This window comes from Saccopteryx leptura, chromosome 2, assembly GCF_036850995.1.
Source record: "Saccopteryx leptura isolate mSacLep1 chromosome 2, mSacLep1_pri_phased_curated, whole genome shotgun sequence".
Lineage (NCBI taxonomy): Eukaryota > Metazoa > Chordata > Mammalia > Chiroptera > Emballonuridae > Saccopteryx > Saccopteryx leptura.
In genome coordinates this window covers 236,188,191-236,205,603 of record NC_089504.1, presented here as the reverse complement: position 1 = coordinate 236,205,603, position 17,413 = coordinate 236,188,191, and the positions used below count along the sequence as shown (strand labels likewise).

The following is a 17,413-nucleotide window of genomic DNA, read 5'->3' as shown; positions in this document are numbered from 1 at the left end:
ATGGGCCCCTACCACGTGCCTCCATCCCATCTCTTTCATTAATGGGTGGGGCTGGAGGACCAAACAATATTTTGAGTCTGGGCTGATAGAGCTATGCGTTTCTTTTATTATCTATTTTTGAAGGTTGGTTTGTTTTGACTTTTGGGCATGAATGTTTTATTTGACTTTTGGGAGGAGCTATCTTTTTTTATATTTGCTTTGTATATAAAGATGTAAAATACTAAAAAGCACAGAGGAAAAGAACCCCAAATTATCTACAATCGCTGCCCCAGATGTAACCACCATTAGTTGATTCGGTATATCCCTTTTTTTTTTTAATTAAAAAAAATTTTTTTATTTATTCATTTTAGAAAGGGGGGGGAGAGAGAGAGTGTGAGAGAGAGAAGGGGAGAGCAGGAAGCATCAACTCCCATATGTGCCTTGATCGGGCAAGCCAGGGTTTTGTACCGGCAACCTCAGTGTTTCCAGGTTGATTGGGTATATTCTTTGAGACTGCTAATGCTCAAATGTTTAAAAAATGAAAATGCAGTTATAATTCATCTGTTGTAAACCTCTACAATTACTTTAAATAAGATAAGCCCAGAAATATTGAAAACATGGGGAGGACAAAGAAGATGACCAGCTTTTTTATTTACTATTTCTTTAACTAGAAAGTGAAACTATCTTGTGACCCCACCCCCAGAGATGACACTCTTGAAGTTTGTTGAATATTCTAGGTCAGTGGTTCTCAAATTTTTTGGTCTCAGAACCTCTCGGCACTCTTAAAATTTGGGGACCCCCCCAAAAGCTTTTATTTATGTGAATTATCTAGGACACTAATGTGAACCATATTAGAAAGTGACAACTAGTTTAGGTTGCACCCGAACAATGGCAGAATTTCCTCTGTAGCGCCATGCGCTTTGGGATGCAGAGTGCTGTGTGTGGACAGTGCTGTGAGCCAGTTTCCTCAGGCACAGCTGCCAGCCTGTGGCACTGACCTGTGAGGAGACTGCCCCTCCGTGTGTGCTCCTGCTTTGTATCCTGGTGGCAGCACCTGTTTGCTTTCTGTCCTAGGGCACATGGGGATGCCCAGCACTGCAGGAAGGCTCTGCACCGGGCCGTCCAGTGCACCAGTGACTACCCAGAGCATGTCTGCGAAGTGTTGCTCACCATGGAGAGGACAGAAGGTGGGGACCCCCGGCTCTCTGCTTCTGGTTGCCGTCTGTAAGGACAGGCTGCGTTTACGGCTGTAGCCCCTTCAGTGGCTCTGTGAGTTGACTGTCACGTGGTGCTCACCATGAAATCGAATCCTCTCAGATTCTCTAGCTGCAAGGAGGCCTCTCTGTGTCTAGTTCTAGCTTGGGTTCTCAGATTCTTTGTGGAGGGGCATCCCAAGCATCGTGGTGTCTTAGCAGCGTCCCTGGGCTCTGCCCACTAGGCGCCAGTAGCACCCTCCCTGTGCTGCCAGGACAACCAGAATGACTCTAGATGTTGCTGAATGTTCCCTGGGGGTCAGAATCACTCCAGTTGAGAACTTCTGCTCACGCACATCACGCATGCCCAGGGAGCACAGAGGCAGATGACTACATGTGCCCATCCCCTGCCAAATTAGAGCCTCAGTATTAAGATTCCAGTAGGAACATAGTGAATGTATGCAAGGCCATTGGGCTGGATTCTGGGTGGGGACCCCTCAGAACTTTGAAATAAAGCACCCAATCAGCAACAGATTACAAAACAGCCCAACAGTTACCATTTGAGATGCTTTTTAAAATCTTTGGTCTTAATATAAATGTCTTATATATTTTGCATTGAAATGTTTTCATAATTTTGCCAGGGAGCGCCCATAATAGTTCATATTCTGGTTATCTGTTTCTAAGAGCGAATGTACGTTTTAAACACACCTGGAAGGACTGTTGGAATTCTAAAGCTTCGAGCCTACATGATGAAATAATCATGTTGTAATGGGGAGCTGACTCACTCCAGCTCTTAACTGTCTGATGGGAGAGATCTTTTCTGGAGTGTGGGGACATTAAAGAAAATCTTATATCCTTCAAAAAGCTAAAAAGTAAAAGTTTGTTTCTCTGTCAAGGCACGTTAGAAGACTGGGACATAGCTGTTCAGAAAACGGAGACTCGATTAGCTCGTGTGAACGAGCAGAGAGTTAAGGTAACGGTGCTGTTTGTTTGAAGTCTTGGGAACATCTGATAAGCTATTTTGATTGTGTTTGGGATGAATGTTTTCTCTTGAAACTTTTAATGTCTTTCTAAAAAGTGTCTTTTACTTAGTATTTATTATGAAATATTTGAATCTGTATTTAAACCAGTCTTGTATTAATTTTTAGAACAGCTTAAAACTTTAGCCCCAATAATAAATACTTTTTTATGTAGGAAGGGAATTTTGGCCCTAAAATTGACTAGAATAGACAAAATATAAGAGGAAGGAGCCTCACTTAGTTTAGCGAGTGGAATGTGGACACTACGAGTTATGAGGGCCCCAGTTCTACAGATTGTCTCTTTTTCTCCTGGTGAGTAATCGCTGGCGCTATTGTGAGACCCAGTCCTAAGCATTCCTGAAAAGCTGTGGCAGGAAGCACTGTGAGCTCATCTTGTTTTTCATGATCTTGTCCTGTCATGTGGGCAATGCTTTTCCATCCCTGACCCCTTTCTTCTGTCTTATCACAAGTCAGTAGTTCGGCCTGGCCGTGTCTGGTGATACCACCTGTGCCTGGTTTTGCAGGCCGCAGAGAAGGAAGCCGCCCTCGCCCAGCAAGAAGAAGAGAAGGCGGACCAGCGGAAGAGGGCCCGGGCCGAGAAGAAGGCGCTGAAGAAAAGAAAGGCCAGAGGAGGGGACAAGCGCAAGGTGGATGAGGATGACGAGAAGGAGTGGGGCGACGACGAGGAAGGTAAAGCCTCTTGGCCTTCCAGGGCAGTTGCAGAAACAGTACGAATAACCTTTTCCTTGAACTGTTTGAGGATAGGTTGCTGGCGTGATGCCCCATCACACTGCCTAACCCTACCAACCTCTGTGCCCTGTGCCAGGTACTGCCCTGCACAGAGACTTGGGCTCTGCTACCCTCCTCTGGGGTGCCCTCCTCACTGTGCTCAGGCTCCCGTGCCCCAGGCTGTCCCTGTCCCACGTGAGGACGTCCCTGTCATCCCACTCAGGGTCAGTGTCTCATACCACTGCCCAGCCCTGCCATGCACAGACACCTGCCTTGTGGCCCCCACCTGTGATTTTAACTTGGTAGAATTTTCTAACCAGTATTTCTGTCAACCCTGCAACTTCAGAAATGGTCAGGTGTGGGTCAGATTTATTTCAGCAGAGTCAGCCAAGGTAAAGAGTTGTCTCTAGGCATTAAAGAACTAGACATTTCCCTAGTACGAAACTGTCAGCCAGCAAGAAATAGTGATGGAATCATCATTCAGTTGACCTTTCTTGCTCACCTTTTCGGGGCCTTTGGAAATGGCCATAGTAGCTCATTGCCCTGTAGAGCTCCTGGTTTAGCCAGGTAGGGCAGATGTGACATTGTGACTGCAGTGGCATGTAATCAGGACCGTGGGGAGACGTAGGTGTGAATTATGGTGGAAGCCAAAGGTGGCCCAAGTGGTGCAGCTCCCTGCAGGAGATAGTTCGCAGGGAGGTGCTGCGTGCCCCTGGGCACCTAGGGGAGGAATGAGTGACGCTCCAGTGGCAAGAGGAAGCCAGCCACATGGAGGCCTGTTGTCAGCAGAGCACGAGGCACAGACAGCCTGGCGTTTTCTTTGAGCTGGAGGCAGCTGGGCTTTGCCTCAAAGTGTGCGGAGTGGCTGGGGCAGGGGCAGGGGCAGGAGCTGTGCCAGGCAGCAGGTGGGGCCCCGCCCAGGAGCGCTCCTGAGTGAGGGGGGCAGGGGCAGAGGGGGAATGGGGGTCCTCTGGAGACAGTGGTGAGAACAGTTTGGGGTAGAATGTGGTTCAACTCTTGAAGGACATGAGAGAATAGCAGAAGTTTTAGAGCTTTCCAAAGTGTGGCCCACCTGTGAAGCACATACGTCAGAGTCACTGAGGGTGCTTGTTTAAATGCAGGTTCTGACCGCCATCCTGCCCTTGCTGACCTGCGATTTTTAAGAGGCCTTGGAATTCACTGGCTGAATTTTGTAGACTCCCTGACCTTTTATATAGACATTGTGAACTTATATCACTTCTTGATGTAGCTCACTTATCCGAATGTAACCAGGGTCCAGGAAGAAGTGGGAACAGCTGGTGGGTGGAGAAAGACCTGACAGGTGTGGTGTGAGCAGGTGTGTGGAGGAGTGTTTGTTTAGGGCAGCTGGTGCAGACTCACTGTAGTGGGCAGGGCACGCACCTGGGCCAGCTCAGCAAAGATAAGAAATGGTTAATTGTTGCACTTGTCTCCTGACACCCTGTAGAGCAGCCTTCCAAACGCAGAAGGGTTGAGAACAGCATCCCTCCAGCTGCAGAAACACAGGATCTGGAAGCAGAAACGGGGCTCTTTGGGAAAAGTGCTCCCATCGACGTCGGCCCCCTCTCGAAGCAGAAGGAGAGGGCAGCCACCCTGAAGAGGGACATGCCTAAGGTGGCCCATGACAGCAGCAAGGACAGTGTCACCGTCTTTGTCAGCAACCTGCCCTACAGCATGGAGGAGCCGGACGCTAAGCTGCGGCCGCTGTTCGAGGCCTGCGGGGAGGTGGTTGAGATCCGGCCCATCTTCAGCAACCGGGGCGATTTCCGAGGCTACTGCTATGTGGAGTTTAAAGAGGAGAAGTCGGCTGTGCAGGCCCTGGAGCTGGACCGGAAGACTGTGGACGGGAGGCCAATGTTTGTTTCCCCTTGCGTGGATAAAAGCAAAAATCCTGATTTTAAGGTATGTTTGTGTAAAGAAAGGATACCTTTCATGAAAGGTTGCTATAGACATACTAAACACTTTCCTTTGTGCAGCAGCTACTATTTAAAATACACATGGAGTACCTATCCTGTGTTAACTCTTACTTTCATTGGGGTCTGTCCTGAGCCAGTTAATTGAGGTCTGACTCCTGGCTCGATCACTCTGAGCTTGCATTAGCTGATAAATGATCATAAAAGGAGGAACTGTAACAATGGCAATTGTCTGTTAAGTGCCTAGAACAGTGACAAGGGACTGGGCTAAATGTTTTATGTATTACCTCATGGGATCCTTACCCAAACTTTGAGAATAGCTTCTTTCATTCTTGCCATTTTACAGAGGGGGAAGTGGAGGCCTTGATAGGTTAAGTAACATGTGTAGGATGACCCCAGCTTACAGTTCCTGGCACCCAGAGGTGGCTGGCCTGCCCAGCTGGGCCGTGGGCCTGTAGACAAGGCTGGTGCTGGTAGAGCATGGCCAGCACGCTGGGTTGGCCTCGAGTTGTTGGTTCCCCTCCTTTCTTCCTGTAGGTGTTCAGGTACAGCACTTCCCTGGAGAAACACAAGCTGTTCATCTCGGGCCTGCCCTTCTCCTGCACTAAAGACGAACTTGAAGAGCTCTGTAAGGCCCATGGCACCGTGAAGGACATCAGGCTGGTTACCAACCGGGCTGGCAAACCCAAGGTCGGCACTTAGCCTGAGCCTCAGGCAAACCTAGCTCTGCGCCAGTTCAGAGATTTTTTTTGGTTTTTGATTGTGTTCCTAGTTTGTCTGCTAAGAGACAAGTGATAAGTTAACAGAAGGATAGGGTACACTAGGTTCTTCTTGCATTTAGAGTCAGTTTCACCCGTTTTTAACTAATGGTACTAAAAAGAATAAGGCATTAAAAGATACCTACCATGAAATTAGGGGAGTCAGGACTATGGGGCCTTGGGGTGAGGGCTGTCCCCTGCAGTCTCCTCCTTCCTGCCCAGACCCTCCCTGTCACTGGGCCTGCAGCGGACTCTCCTTGTGTCCTCCCCTCCAGCCTCTCTCAGTTTCTGGTTAAGTCTTCCTTGCGCTACATTTTGAGTACTGTTGTTTAAGCATGCATTCTTAGCCCCTCCCCCTTAAAATCCAGGTTAATCCAGAGTTAGAGTATGAAATAAGGGGGGACGAAAGCACCAACGTTAGGGCACACCTGGGCTGCTTCCTGGGTCCAGGCCTCTTCAGCTGTTTGCTGAATTTGTCCTGGTCTGATTCTTTTCGTTGGAGCAAGCACAAGATGTGCTAAACTGACGGGTTACTGAAGTTAGTCAGTTACGGAACCCTGGAGGAAAGAGTAGGGCAGGGAGATCAACCTACAAAGGTGGCAGTGGTGGGGAAGGTCATGTGGAGGGGGTGGCCCTTCCCTGGTCCCTTCACCTGAGGGAGCAAGTTGCATCGTGACCCCGCAGCACCTGAGCTGGCTCTGGCCTCTTTCAGGGCCTGGCCTATGTGGAGTATGAAAATGAGTCCCAGGCCTCGCAGGCTGTCATGAAGATGGACGGCATGACAGTCAAAGAGAACGTCATCAAAGTGGCCATCAGCAACCCCCCTCAGAGGAAAGCTCCAGAGAAGCCAGAAGTCAGGAAGGGACCAGGTGGCCCCATGGTGCCGCGGCAGATATATGGAGCGTAAGTGGTTGCACACTGGCCCTCGCAGCCTTGGTCCTGGCCTCCCCGGGGTGAATGGTTGCTGCTAGCACAGTGGGTCAGGACAGGAATCCAGGGTGTGCTGTCCCCTGTAGTCACTGCAGCAGGTGTCCAGAGCAAGTCTGGAAGTGGAACCCTTCCTGGTGTTTGCCAGTTTATACTCATGACTTACTACTTAAGGTCAAATTTCTCTGTTTTAAAGTCCTCTTTGCCAGTTGAATCCGTGTTTGAACAAAGCCTGGAAACCATATATTTGCAAGTATAATCTATGGCTCTGTCATTGTATAAAAGCTCTTGTTTTACCTGGTAGGGGTGACAGCAAAAATATGCCAGGTGACTTGGTGAGGTCTGAAAGGGTGCAGCCATTTGTATCTGCCCATAGGGGACTACATTGCACAGGGTTGGTCCTTGCCACATTGGGAAAAAGGCATTAGTCAGTGTGATTTTTACCTACTAGTCAAGGAGACATAGGCTTCATCTTATCCTTGTAGGTTTTTTCCACCTTTGAACTGTGAGTAAGCCAGGGGTCACGAGCTGTCGCTTTGAAAGGGTACATTCATGTCTGCTCTTCCAGGAGGGGGAAGGGAAGGACCCAGCTCTCTCTGCTGCCTCGCGCCCTGCAGCGCCCGAGCCCCGCGGCTCAGGCCGAGAATGGCCCTGCCCCGAAGCCAGCGCTTACTGCCTCAGCAGCCACCGAGGCTCCCAAGATGTCCAACGCTGATTTCGCCAAGTTGCTGCTGAGAAAGTGAACAGGACCAAGAGAAGGGAGATGCCTTACTTCACGCTGGCCAGGAGGACCACCCGTCACCCGGCTGAACCCTTGGTATGGAAGGGTCCGGGGCAGTCTATGCCTGCGTAGTTTCCTCTGGCTTAGAAAGGGAAGGGTGTCCAAAGAATGAGGCTTTAAGTGTTCCCTCATATTGAGGGGGACAGGAGGAAAACGGTCACTCCACAGGTTGGGCACGGTGTAGTTTCTAAGATATTTTTTTGTCTTGAAGAATGAGAAACAAAAGTGAAACTTAGACACACCGTTTGAGACTCCCTTGTCCAAATGTTTTTGGCCAACTCTGGCCCCTTTTTATAAGACACTTCTCTTATGCTCTGCATAGTCCATGTGCCCGTCACTTCATTTTTAAAAAGACAAAATGGCAGATGCTAGTAATTCACCAGAATGGCCTATTTTAGTAAAGGGGAGGGTACAGGGAAAGTCACATAAATAATTTGATGGATTTTTGTTCAAGGGGGCTGTGCGTTTTTATATTATGTGTTTGTAAATGACATGTCAATCCACTGTTTTATGTTTCCTAAAAGCAAAATATTGTGACATTTGTTTTATATAGGAATTGTGTGCCATCTGCTGTGGACCATTTTCTTTGCCTAGTGAGTAGTGGACTGTGTTCTTTGTCTAAATATTGAGTTTCAGCCCTTTGGTTTTGTTTAAATACCATGTCAAGTGCAAACTTAAATTTTCCCCATTTAGCTTTGTTTATTAAACGGAAGTTCTCGTAAAAACCTCTTGTGGAGTGGGACTCAGCTGTGCACTCAGATGGGATACGCTATGAAGTGGGTGTCCTTTGCTCTACCTAACAAGATGTGTAAACGGAACTCCTGTGCATTACAGCCCGTACCACTTGGATGGATTTCAGTCTTTTCAGCTTCAAACCTCAGTTTATGGCAGTTTGACACCAGCTTTTATGCTTTTTACCCTACTCATACTCTTTCATCAAATATTTATTGCTTTTGAAAGTGACATTGTTAGTTCAGCAGGGGAAACTTGCTTTATAAGCTCTGCCTAGCCTGCGGTGGTGCAGTGGCTAGAGCGCTGACCTGGAACACGGAGGTCGCTGGTTCAAAACCCCGGGCTTGCCTAATCAGGACACACGTGAGAAATAACTCCATATGAGCTGATGCGTCCTGCTCTTCCCATCTTTCTCTCAACAATACAAAAATCTTAAAAAAAACACCCCAAAACAAAACACTGGGGGAAAACCCATGAATGCTCTCCTACACGATGGAATCTGCTCATTTTAAGTTTTTGTGTGTCCGTCAGGCTTCACTTTGTTGTTTAACTTAAATGAACATAGAACAGTAAGATAAACTCAGTGCCTCCCACTGAGCGTCAGCACTGCTTGCCTCAGCCTGTCTCCCTCTGCCTGCACCCCCCTTCCGTACTATGTCATACTGAGGGACACCCCAGGCCCCTGGTGTTCACCCAGCAGCATGGGTCTCTACAAAGGCCATGTTTTCATCCTCATTCCTAGAAACATTAACAATACCTCCCTGGCAAATTCCCAATTTCCTACTGTTTCATCTCACTTACGCCCGGTAAGTTAAGGTTGGTGGATAGTATCTTAAGTGTTTTTAGTCTGTAAGTTCCCCGCTGTGTCTTTCTCTTTTGAACAAAACAAAAGTTTTGTGTTAGGAGTGATCTGGATTAGTAATCTGAATTAAATCGAGGCTATTTCTTACCTCAAAAGCAGCCGGAAGAAGCTGTGTTGGAGCCCTGGTTCCCCCTGTGTTCTCTGGAACGGCTCTCACTTCTCTGGAAGCCCGTCTGGTGGGGGAGGATCTGGGCTGGCTGAGGGCCAACATTGAAGAGGCAGGACTATTTCCTTGTCCCTCCAGGATCCGGTGGCTTTACTCTTCGCCACTTCACATTTCACTGTTTTGTCCCCTTGCTGTTGGCCAAGCCTCTGACCTCACTCCATACTCTCATATATCAACACACACTTATGAGAGAGGCGACCCTTTTCAGACCTGAGCAGGACCCAATTTAGGTGTCTCATTTTCCTGTGAAGGTCCCGTTTGAGCCTGTTCGTCCGCCAGACAACAGAGAACAGGGCTGAAGTCCTGGAAACTCCCTCCTGCATCCTCCCGACAAAAGTGACCAGCTCTTGAAGACAGCAAAGTCTCAGGCCTTTAATTAATATAATAAAATACTTTATTAGAGTCAGTTATTTGTTAAAATAATATCCTTCACATATAGCTAAAGTGCTGATTTCCATAGTACAAAGCAAGCACTCCCGCCAGACTTCCTCAGTGTGCTTATAAAAACTAGGCAATAGAAGATTTAAGGTTTAAGAAACACCTTATGGCAGCATACAGGTACAAAAATATTTTTTAAATTGTGAACATCACACGGGGCCATTTCAGACATCTTTAAACTTATTTTCCTTAATCTTTCAAAAAACCATTCTGGAAGGGCTTATTATATACAATTAAATAATAACTATAAACACTTGCTACGTAAGAACAGTGACCTTACTTCTGTCAGAATCTGAATTCTCAAATCAGAGACAACACTGTGTGTACTCCCCGGCATTCAGACACGACACTGACAGTGCAGCAGTGTTAAGTCACGGGCTGTCCTGGAACAGGAAGCAGAGCTTTCTGGCCATTCTCACTAAATAGCAGCAGTCATTGGCACCTGTGCCGTGTGTGATTGAAAGAGAAGATTCTTTCTTGGCCATATTGCATATGTATTTTATAAGCTGTTAGAAAAATAAGGCCACTCCAAGGCAATCTATTCTGCTTCCCCAAGGGTACTCTGGCGGACAGAGTGGCTGTGGAAGGTGGGAAGTCAGGTTAGTAAGTGGATCAAATTGCACGGCAGGAGGGACACGTCCCGGCTGTGGTCAAAGGTTTTTTCTGGTTCAGTACAAACTGGTGTACTACACAAACTATTAATTCATTATTAAAATGCTTATTTGGTGTTTACGCGGCATGTTTTCTCAGATCACACCTATGGAGAGAAGATGTTACATGGAGTGGGGGGTGCGGGCAGACTTGCCCACTTGACAGTACCTGACTGCAGCATGACTCGGCTGTTCGTGAAAACCCAGGGAATGCTTACACTCAGACACCTGGTCTGAGTGGCTGCAAATGAAATGAGACATCGACAAAAAGAAAAACCAGGCTGGCCCTTCCCCTAGTTAGAAAAATAGTCTGACTATGGAAAAATAGCCTCTGACGCTAGAGTTTGCAAACTATGGCTCTTCAATGAAGTAAGCAAGGTACCAAATTAGAAATGTTGTCAACACTCATTTTCTATCTCAGAAGTCTACCCTGCCAGTAAGAATTAGTTACAACACTAATCTCTTTGTAGGGAAGTGAAATCTCTTAAAAAGAGCAAGCTTTCAATCATTTCTCAAAACTGGGACCAGGCTGTCCCCAGGAGTGCTGACCTCCCAGTGAGGTCACAGAACCCCTCAGCTGGTCTGAGGAAGGCCTGAAGGAGTCAGTCCTGTCTACACCTCCAGCCTTGGCCTCTCCCCACCTTAGTGCAAATTCTGCTCCAGAACCTGCCCTGGCCTCGCAGGGAGCACTGGTGCTCCGGACGCCTGCTGGGACCACTACCACTACAAGAACACGTCACCAGCACAGGTGGCAGATACTACACATTTACTAGCTCAAAAGAAGGAAATAAATAACTTGGCTGAATTATAAGTTATATAGACAAGGCTTAATAATTTAGTTTGTTTCTTTTAACTAAAAACATTTGGAGGTAAAGAACGTTTAAGTACCTTATCTGTCTCCTTTCGCTTTGGGAGATGACAGGGTTTCTAGAAATGCTAAGTTTTGATTTTTTTCCTCCCCCAGAACTCCCTTGTCACCAAGGGAGGATTTAAAGAGTTAAGGTTTCGCAGGTAGCGTCTCCTTGAACCCAGAGTGGTTAGGTTTGGCCTCTGGCAGTGCCACTGGGTACTCTGTTGTGGCAAAGAGCAGGGTGTCCAGGGTGGTCTCTGTACACTTGGCAATGAAGCGAATGAACGGCCTCACGTCGCCCTCATTGGCGACTTCCAGTACGTGGTAGTACTCAGACCTCTGCTCCTTGCGGACGGTGATGGGCGGGTAGCCCGCCTGCATGAGGATGAGGTTCATCAGCAGGCGTGAGGTCCTTCCGTTGCCGTCAATGAAAGGGTGGATATAAACGAGTTTATAATGGGCCAAGGCTGCAAACTCAACTGGGTGCAGATTCATGGCATCCTCGGAATTGAGCCACTGTATGAACTCTTGCATCTGCTTTTCCACATCTTGAGGATGGGGAGGGATGTGGTGTCCCACCAGGACCTGTGTCGTCCGAAACCTGCCGGCTTCCACGGGATCCACATAACCCAGCACCCGCCTGTGGATCTCCAACACATCGCTGATGGTTACGGACCCGATGCGGGAAACCAGGGTCGTGTTGACGTATTTCATTGCCGCGTGCATGCCAATGACCTCGTTCTGCTCCTCTAGGCTTTTCCCCGGCACTGCATAGCGGGTCTCCAGGATGTGCCTGATTTCCGAGAGGGTGAGGGTGTTGCCCTCGATGGCAACCGTGTGGTAGATGTGATGGTAGTACGTTTCCTCCATGACCCTTCGCAGTGCGGAGTTGCCCTTGGGGATGGACATGACCTTCTTCACTTTGCTGTCGATGATGCTGAAGTACCTCTGGTCTATCTCCTCGACCAGCGGCAGCGTCCGGTCCCGGTTGATGAGTGCTTTCTCGTGGGAGGGTGAGATGGTCAACGCTCTGGTGTACAAGTAGTCAGCCTGGATGATGTCCTTGTCCTCCTCTGAGAAGATGCCGAACTCGTTGAGTGCATCCACAGAGTCTGGGTCCATCCTCAGGGCGTGCAGGAAGAGCTTGCGGGCCTTCTCCCGCTTGCCCTGGCGCTTCATCTCCAGGGCCTGGTTCAGAGCCGCTTTGGCTTCCAACCTACTGGCTAGAAGAGAGCCAAGGAAGCACGGTCAGGCAGTGACAGAGGCATCCAGGAGAGCTGTCCTCTGTGCTGGGCCCCCAGGGGCAGCCACGGCCTCGGGCTCGTTCCAGCCTCAGCGCGCCTGGTACCACTACATGTATGGACGTGTTTATTGTTTTCCATTTGTCCCCAGAGCCATGCTTTGTACCCTGGGAGGCCCCGCCTGGCCCCCTGCCTCTGACTGCCATGCTGAGTGGCTGTGTTCCTCTGTGGCCACAGTCCCCATCACGTGGCCCTCCCTGCAGCTTCTCCGGCTCTTGGCTGTTAGGTCCATTCTGATGGGGCCTGTAGGCCAGGCTGCGAACGGTCCTTCACTCACACCAGCCCTGGGGCCCTTCTAGCCTGACAGCACCCTCTGACTGACATCTGGTCTCCTTCCACCAGCCTCCCCACCTAGTGAATGTCAGCTACACCTGCTGGGTTTCTTTTAGTTCCTCAAGTGCCCCAGGCTCTCTTATCCTCAGGGCTCTGCTGGAGCACTCTCCCCTCATGACTGGTCCCTTGGGTCACTCCTGCTTACACTCTGGTCTCAGCTTAGGCACCTTGTGCTCCTGTGGCCCCCTTTGCTCCCCCGTACCACACTGGTGGCAGTGTATCTGTCACCTGTCTGCTTGTCTAAGCTGGGAGGTGAGGGCTGACTTAATTTCCTGTAATACCCTGTGCCCTGCACACAGGATGTTGTACATACTCTAAATATCTACTGTATTAACCAATGTTGAGGAGTGATGCCACCACTAGGGGGAGGTGAGAAGACTCCATTGTTTCTCCCGTGTAATGTACAAAAGGGAGACAACTACAACACAACAAAGGGTACCATGCTTACCACACAAATGCCCAAAGGTCCACAAGCAGGGACACCTGGAGATGGGAAGGGGGGGAAGCGGATGGGGGGAAGGCAGGGACACTGGCCGCAGAAGAGGCTCGGTGTCCACTGTGGCTCCAGCAAGGGGAGAACTCGGGCTGCAGCCCTCACATGACAGCCTGCAGTCTGAGGAGGGGCAGGCAGTTTCCCTCTAGGAAAAGACATTTCCTTTTCTGGCTCCCCACCTCCTTGGCAAAGCGGGTCTAGGCAGCTGGTGTGTGTGTGGGGGGACAGAGCCCTCAGAGCACTAAGTTGCCTCCCCTGCCCAGACACCCTGGCAGAACCCAGAAAAGCTGGGAAATGAAAATGCCACAGACCAGTGTTTTCGGGATGCAGCAGAAGCGCAGAGCAGTGCGATGACACTATATGAGCTGGCAGACAGATGCGCAGAGCCAGGGGATACCACCAAGAGCACAGAAATAAACCCACGTGTATGGGTACCTGATTTTTGTAAAGGAACCAAAAACAACGGAGAAAAGTCTCTGCCATAAATGGTACTGGCAAAACTGGAAAGCCACATGCAAAACAACGAAACGACTGCCGACTGCTATCTGACAATATAAGACCTGAAACTATAAAGTATATAGAAGAAAATACAGGCACTAAACTCAAACCTTGGTCTCAGGGGTTTTTGTGATATTGTCCCCTAGGGCAAGGGAATTAAAAGTCAAAAAACAAAAAAAGAACCAACCGGACTACAAACTAAAAAGCTGCACAGCAAAAGAAACCAAACCAAAAAAGCAACCAGCTGAATGGGAGACGATATTTACAAATGACACCTCCAATAAGGGACCAATATGCAAATTATATAAAGAACTCATACAATTCAACAGTAACAAAAAAATTTGATTAACAAACTGGCAGAGGACCCAGACACTTTTCTAGGGAAGACATAGTGATGGCCAACAAATATATGAAAAGATGCTCAACATGACTAGTTATAAGGAAAATGCAAATCAAAACTACAGTGAAATAACACCTCACACCTGTTAAAATGGCCATTATCAACAAGAAAAGGAATAAGTGTTGGAGAGAAAAAGGAACCTCATTCACTGCTGGTGGGAAGGTAAACTGGTGCAGCCACTGTGGCAACAGTATGGAGATTCCTCAAAAAGTTAAGAGAGTTAGAGTTACCATATGATCCAGCAATCCCTGTTCAGGATGTCTACCCCCCAAAATTGAAAACATTTATTCATAGAGATGTAGTCCTATGTTCATTGCAGCATTATTCACGATGGCCAGACATGGAAACAACCTGTGTGTCCTTTGATGGATGAATGGATAAAGATGTGGTACATATCAACAATGGAATACTACTCAGCCACAAAAAAGATAAAACTGCTATCTGCCATAGCATGGACAGATCTTGAGAGTAGCATGCTAAGGGAAATAAGTCAGATGGAAAAGAACAAGAACCATATAAATTCACTCATATAAAACAAAAAGCAACTACTGAACAAACAAAAACTCATAGATAAGGACAACAGAATGGTGATTCCCACAGGGGAAGGGGAATGGGGAGAGGACATAGTGGGTAAAGGGGTCAAATATATGGCGATGGAAGGAAACTAGACTTCGGGTGGTAGGAACACAATGCCGTACAATATACAGATGGCATGTTATAAAGCTGTACCCCTAAAATTTATGTTACTAACCTGTTACCCCAATAAATTTAAGAAGTGTGAACAACACAAATGATAGCAGATAAATAAAATATGGCATAATCCAAAAATAAAAGCAAGAAACCAAGAGTTGAGGAGAGAGAGCCACTTGCTGTCTTACCTGGGGAAGACTTCGTCTTGACCACTAGCAGTGCCGCATCCTTGTAGGTGACACTGAGTTCCGTGGATGGGCTGGAGCACTGGGTGACAGCATGCTGTGCCCTGTCCAGCTTGCCCCTGAGCAGGTAGAAGCCCTTGAGCAAGGCCAAACACTGTTCCTCCACAGCGCCCAGCGGCAGCAGCAGGGCCAGCAGGGACCCCAGCACCATGCTCAGCAGCATTACCCACAGGAAGCGGCTCCAGATTGAGACCCATTTTGGTTCAGTCACGGCCATCACTGAAGCCATCGGCATGAGTGTCATCTGGACTCAGGGTTGGGCCCCTTGCACATATCCACAGTCGTCTGAGCGAGTGCTGGATCTGAAAGGGACCAAGAGTTGTCGGAGGTAAGGCAGGGGAACCAATAGGATTAGGATACGTGTGACTCCAGCTAGGGCTTCGAGACCCTCCACTTCTTAGCTCATTGTGACCAGGGGTTGGGGGCACACAAGGAGTGGATATAAATGGGAAGGGACAGCCTAGAGGGGTCGGGAACCTATGGCTCGTGAGCCAGATGTGGCTCTTTTGATGGCTGCATCTGGCTCGCAGACAACTCTAATAAAAAAAATAATGTTAAAAAAATATATAAAACATTCTCATGTATTACAATCCATTCATTTCCTACAGCTCATGTTCATGGTTGCGGATGGCTGGAGCCAATCACAGCTGTCCTCCAGGACACCACCAAATTTTTATTGGATAATGCATAATGTACACGGGTTGTTGTATGGCTCTCACGGAATTACATTTTAAAATATGTGGCGTTCATGGCTCTCTCAGCCAAAAGGTTCCTGACCCCTGGCCTAGAAGGTCTGGTGCGACCTTCAGGGTGGAATGTCTCTGAAAAGTAGTGCTGTTGCCCAGCATTTGTTAAGCACTGACTGTGTACCAGGCCCTGTGCTAAGCACTGAGGACCTACACATACCCCCTACAATCTGCAACAGGAGTTGACGCTACTGTCACCCCCCTTCCGGGATGAGGAAACAGGCTGAGTGGTGAAGTGTCTCTTGACAGAAGTAACCCAGTATGCAAGTGACAGCTTTAGGACTTGAATTCAGGACCCTGTGGCTTTCTAGTCTCCCCCCTTCATCACAAATTCTGTGGCCTCTGACCCCAAATACCTACAAAAATGTCACAAACACATACTGACATTGGCTGGAGCACCTCTGAGGCCCATTATTTGATAAGCACAACTGCATGGTGGCCTGATTTATTGCCAAATGGCTGGCCACCTCTTCCTGCCCTCACTCCGATATTAGCCACAATGCCAAGCCCTCTGGCCGTCCTTTTCTGGGCTGGTCCAGCAGGGCTATGACCTGGAGTCTGGGCAGTCCAGGCTGTGAAAAAGAACTCAGGGTGTGGGCCACAGCGAGCGACCCCTTGCTCTGTGTGACAGTGGGCTTGTGCTGGGGGCTGGCAGTGGGAGTGGAGGAACCAGGTATGCAAGCACCATTATGCCAACAATAAGCATTTATTGGGCAACTATGGTGTGCTGAGCATTGCGCTGAGTGCTAGCCATGCCTTATCTTGCTTAACGCCCAGTACCCTAAGGAGGAAAGCTACCCCAGCTCCGTATTATAGAAGCGGAGGCAAGACGCAGAAGGCAAGTCAATTCCCAGACGGCCCGCAGGGAGGAAACAGAGGAGTCGGAAACGATTCTCCAGGGCGTCTGAGTCCCAGATGCCCGAGTCCTCACCTCCACCTCACCCACAACCCGGGCCTGTGCACCTGCTCCGGCTGCTCCCGGTGCTAGGACTCCCAAGAACCAGAAAAAACCGACCAGGTGTCTTATCGCTCAGGGCTGTGCGTCTACGGGGGGAGCCTGGCTCGCTGAGATAAGAACTTCAGAACTGGCCTGGTACGCGTTCTGATGGGGGCATGGAGCCGGTGTGGGTCACTGCTTCGTCCCGGCGGGCTGGGCGCGCTCCCCGAGGGACTGGCTCCTCCGGGGCTGCAGCTCCCGGCGACGCGGGGGGGCGCGAGGAGGGAGCAGGGAGTTCGGCAGGCGCGAATCTCTCACCCCACCCTACGCTAGGAAGGGGAAACTGAGGCCCAGAGGGAAGGGGATGGGACTAAGGTCATTCTGGGGAGCCGCCCCTTTCCGCACCCCACCCAGAGCTCTCCGCAAACTGCCCGGCTCTTTCTCTCTAAGCCCCTCGGGCTCGCCTCCGCCTCACCGCGCACCTCTCCCAGAGGCCCTGCCTTTGCCTTCCCGGCGTTCGCAGGCCCCGCGGCGCGGGCTCACAAGACCTCCTCCGCCGCCGACCCCCTTGCCCCGCCCTCATCGGCTCCCCATTGGTCAGCTCATCATTCTCGTCACTGCGGGTTGGCTGCCCGCACTAGTCCGTTCCTCGCATTTCCGGGTTCTCGCGTCGCCGTCGGCTTCCCGGGGAAAAGACTCACCGTGGGCCACTCCTATTGGTTGGCTCTTGCGTTGGTCTCGTGCTCGCAGCAGCT

The 17,413-nt window shown here is 49.4% G+C and overlaps 2 protein-coding genes across 8 annotated transcripts in view; one reads left to right on the top strand and one right to left on the bottom strand.

Moving 5' to 3' along the window:
* SART3 (spliceosome associated factor 3, U4/U6 recycling protein) overlaps positions 1-8,042 on the top strand; it is a 33,591-nt gene extending 25,549 nt beyond the window's left edge. For 2 of the 3 annotated variants that reach the window (XM_066370657.1, XM_066370658.1), the window contains exons 13-19: positions 1,054-1,166; positions 2,069-2,145; positions 2,716-2,881; positions 4,386-4,840; positions 5,389-5,541; positions 6,322-6,512; positions 7,105-8,042. In XM_066370657.1, the coding sequence (XP_066226754.1) occupies positions 1,054-1,166; positions 2,069-2,145; positions 2,716-2,881; positions 4,386-4,840; positions 5,389-5,541; positions 6,322-6,512; positions 7,105-7,279 (1,330 nt within the window). In that variant the 3' untranslated portion in view covers positions 7,280-8,042. The remainder of the gene's footprint in view (positions 1-1,053; positions 1,167-2,068; positions 2,146-2,715; positions 2,882-4,385; positions 4,841-5,388; positions 5,542-6,321; positions 6,513-7,104) is intronic. The other variant, XR_010749359.1, reaches the window with a different exon arrangement.
* Positions 7,776-17,154, bottom strand: FICD (FIC domain protein adenylyltransferase). Of its 5 annotated transcripts, none has more exons than XM_066370662.1 (3): positions 17,134-17,154; positions 14,919-15,277; positions 7,776-12,238 (listed from the first exon to the last, which is right to left on the bottom strand). In XM_066370662.1, the coding sequence occupies exons 2-3, from the start codon at positions 15,217-15,219 to the stop codon at positions 11,163-11,165; spliced, it is 1,377 nt and encodes a 458-aa protein (XP_066226759.1). In that variant the 5' UTR covers positions 15,220-15,277; positions 17,134-17,154; the 3' UTR covers positions 7,776-11,162. The 5 variants fall into 5 exon arrangements, with proteins under 5 accessions (XP_066226759.1, XP_066226756.1, XP_066226758.1 ...); XM_066370659.1 differs by lacking the exon at positions 17,134-17,154 and adding an exon at positions 16,812-17,127; XM_066370661.1 differs by lacking the exon at positions 17,134-17,154 and adding an exon at positions 17,069-17,089.
* Positions 17,155-17,413: the final 259 nt, after the last annotated feature.

Coding starts and splice junctions, on each gene's coding strand:
- FICD (XM_066370662.1), bottom strand. CDS start 15,219: ATGACACTCATGCCGATGGCTTCAGTGATGGCCGTGACTGAACCAAAA. Junction 12,239..14,918: donor CAAGACGAAGTCTTCCCCAG/GTAAGACAGCAA, acceptor GCTCTCTTCTAG/CCAGTAGGTTGGAAGCCAAA.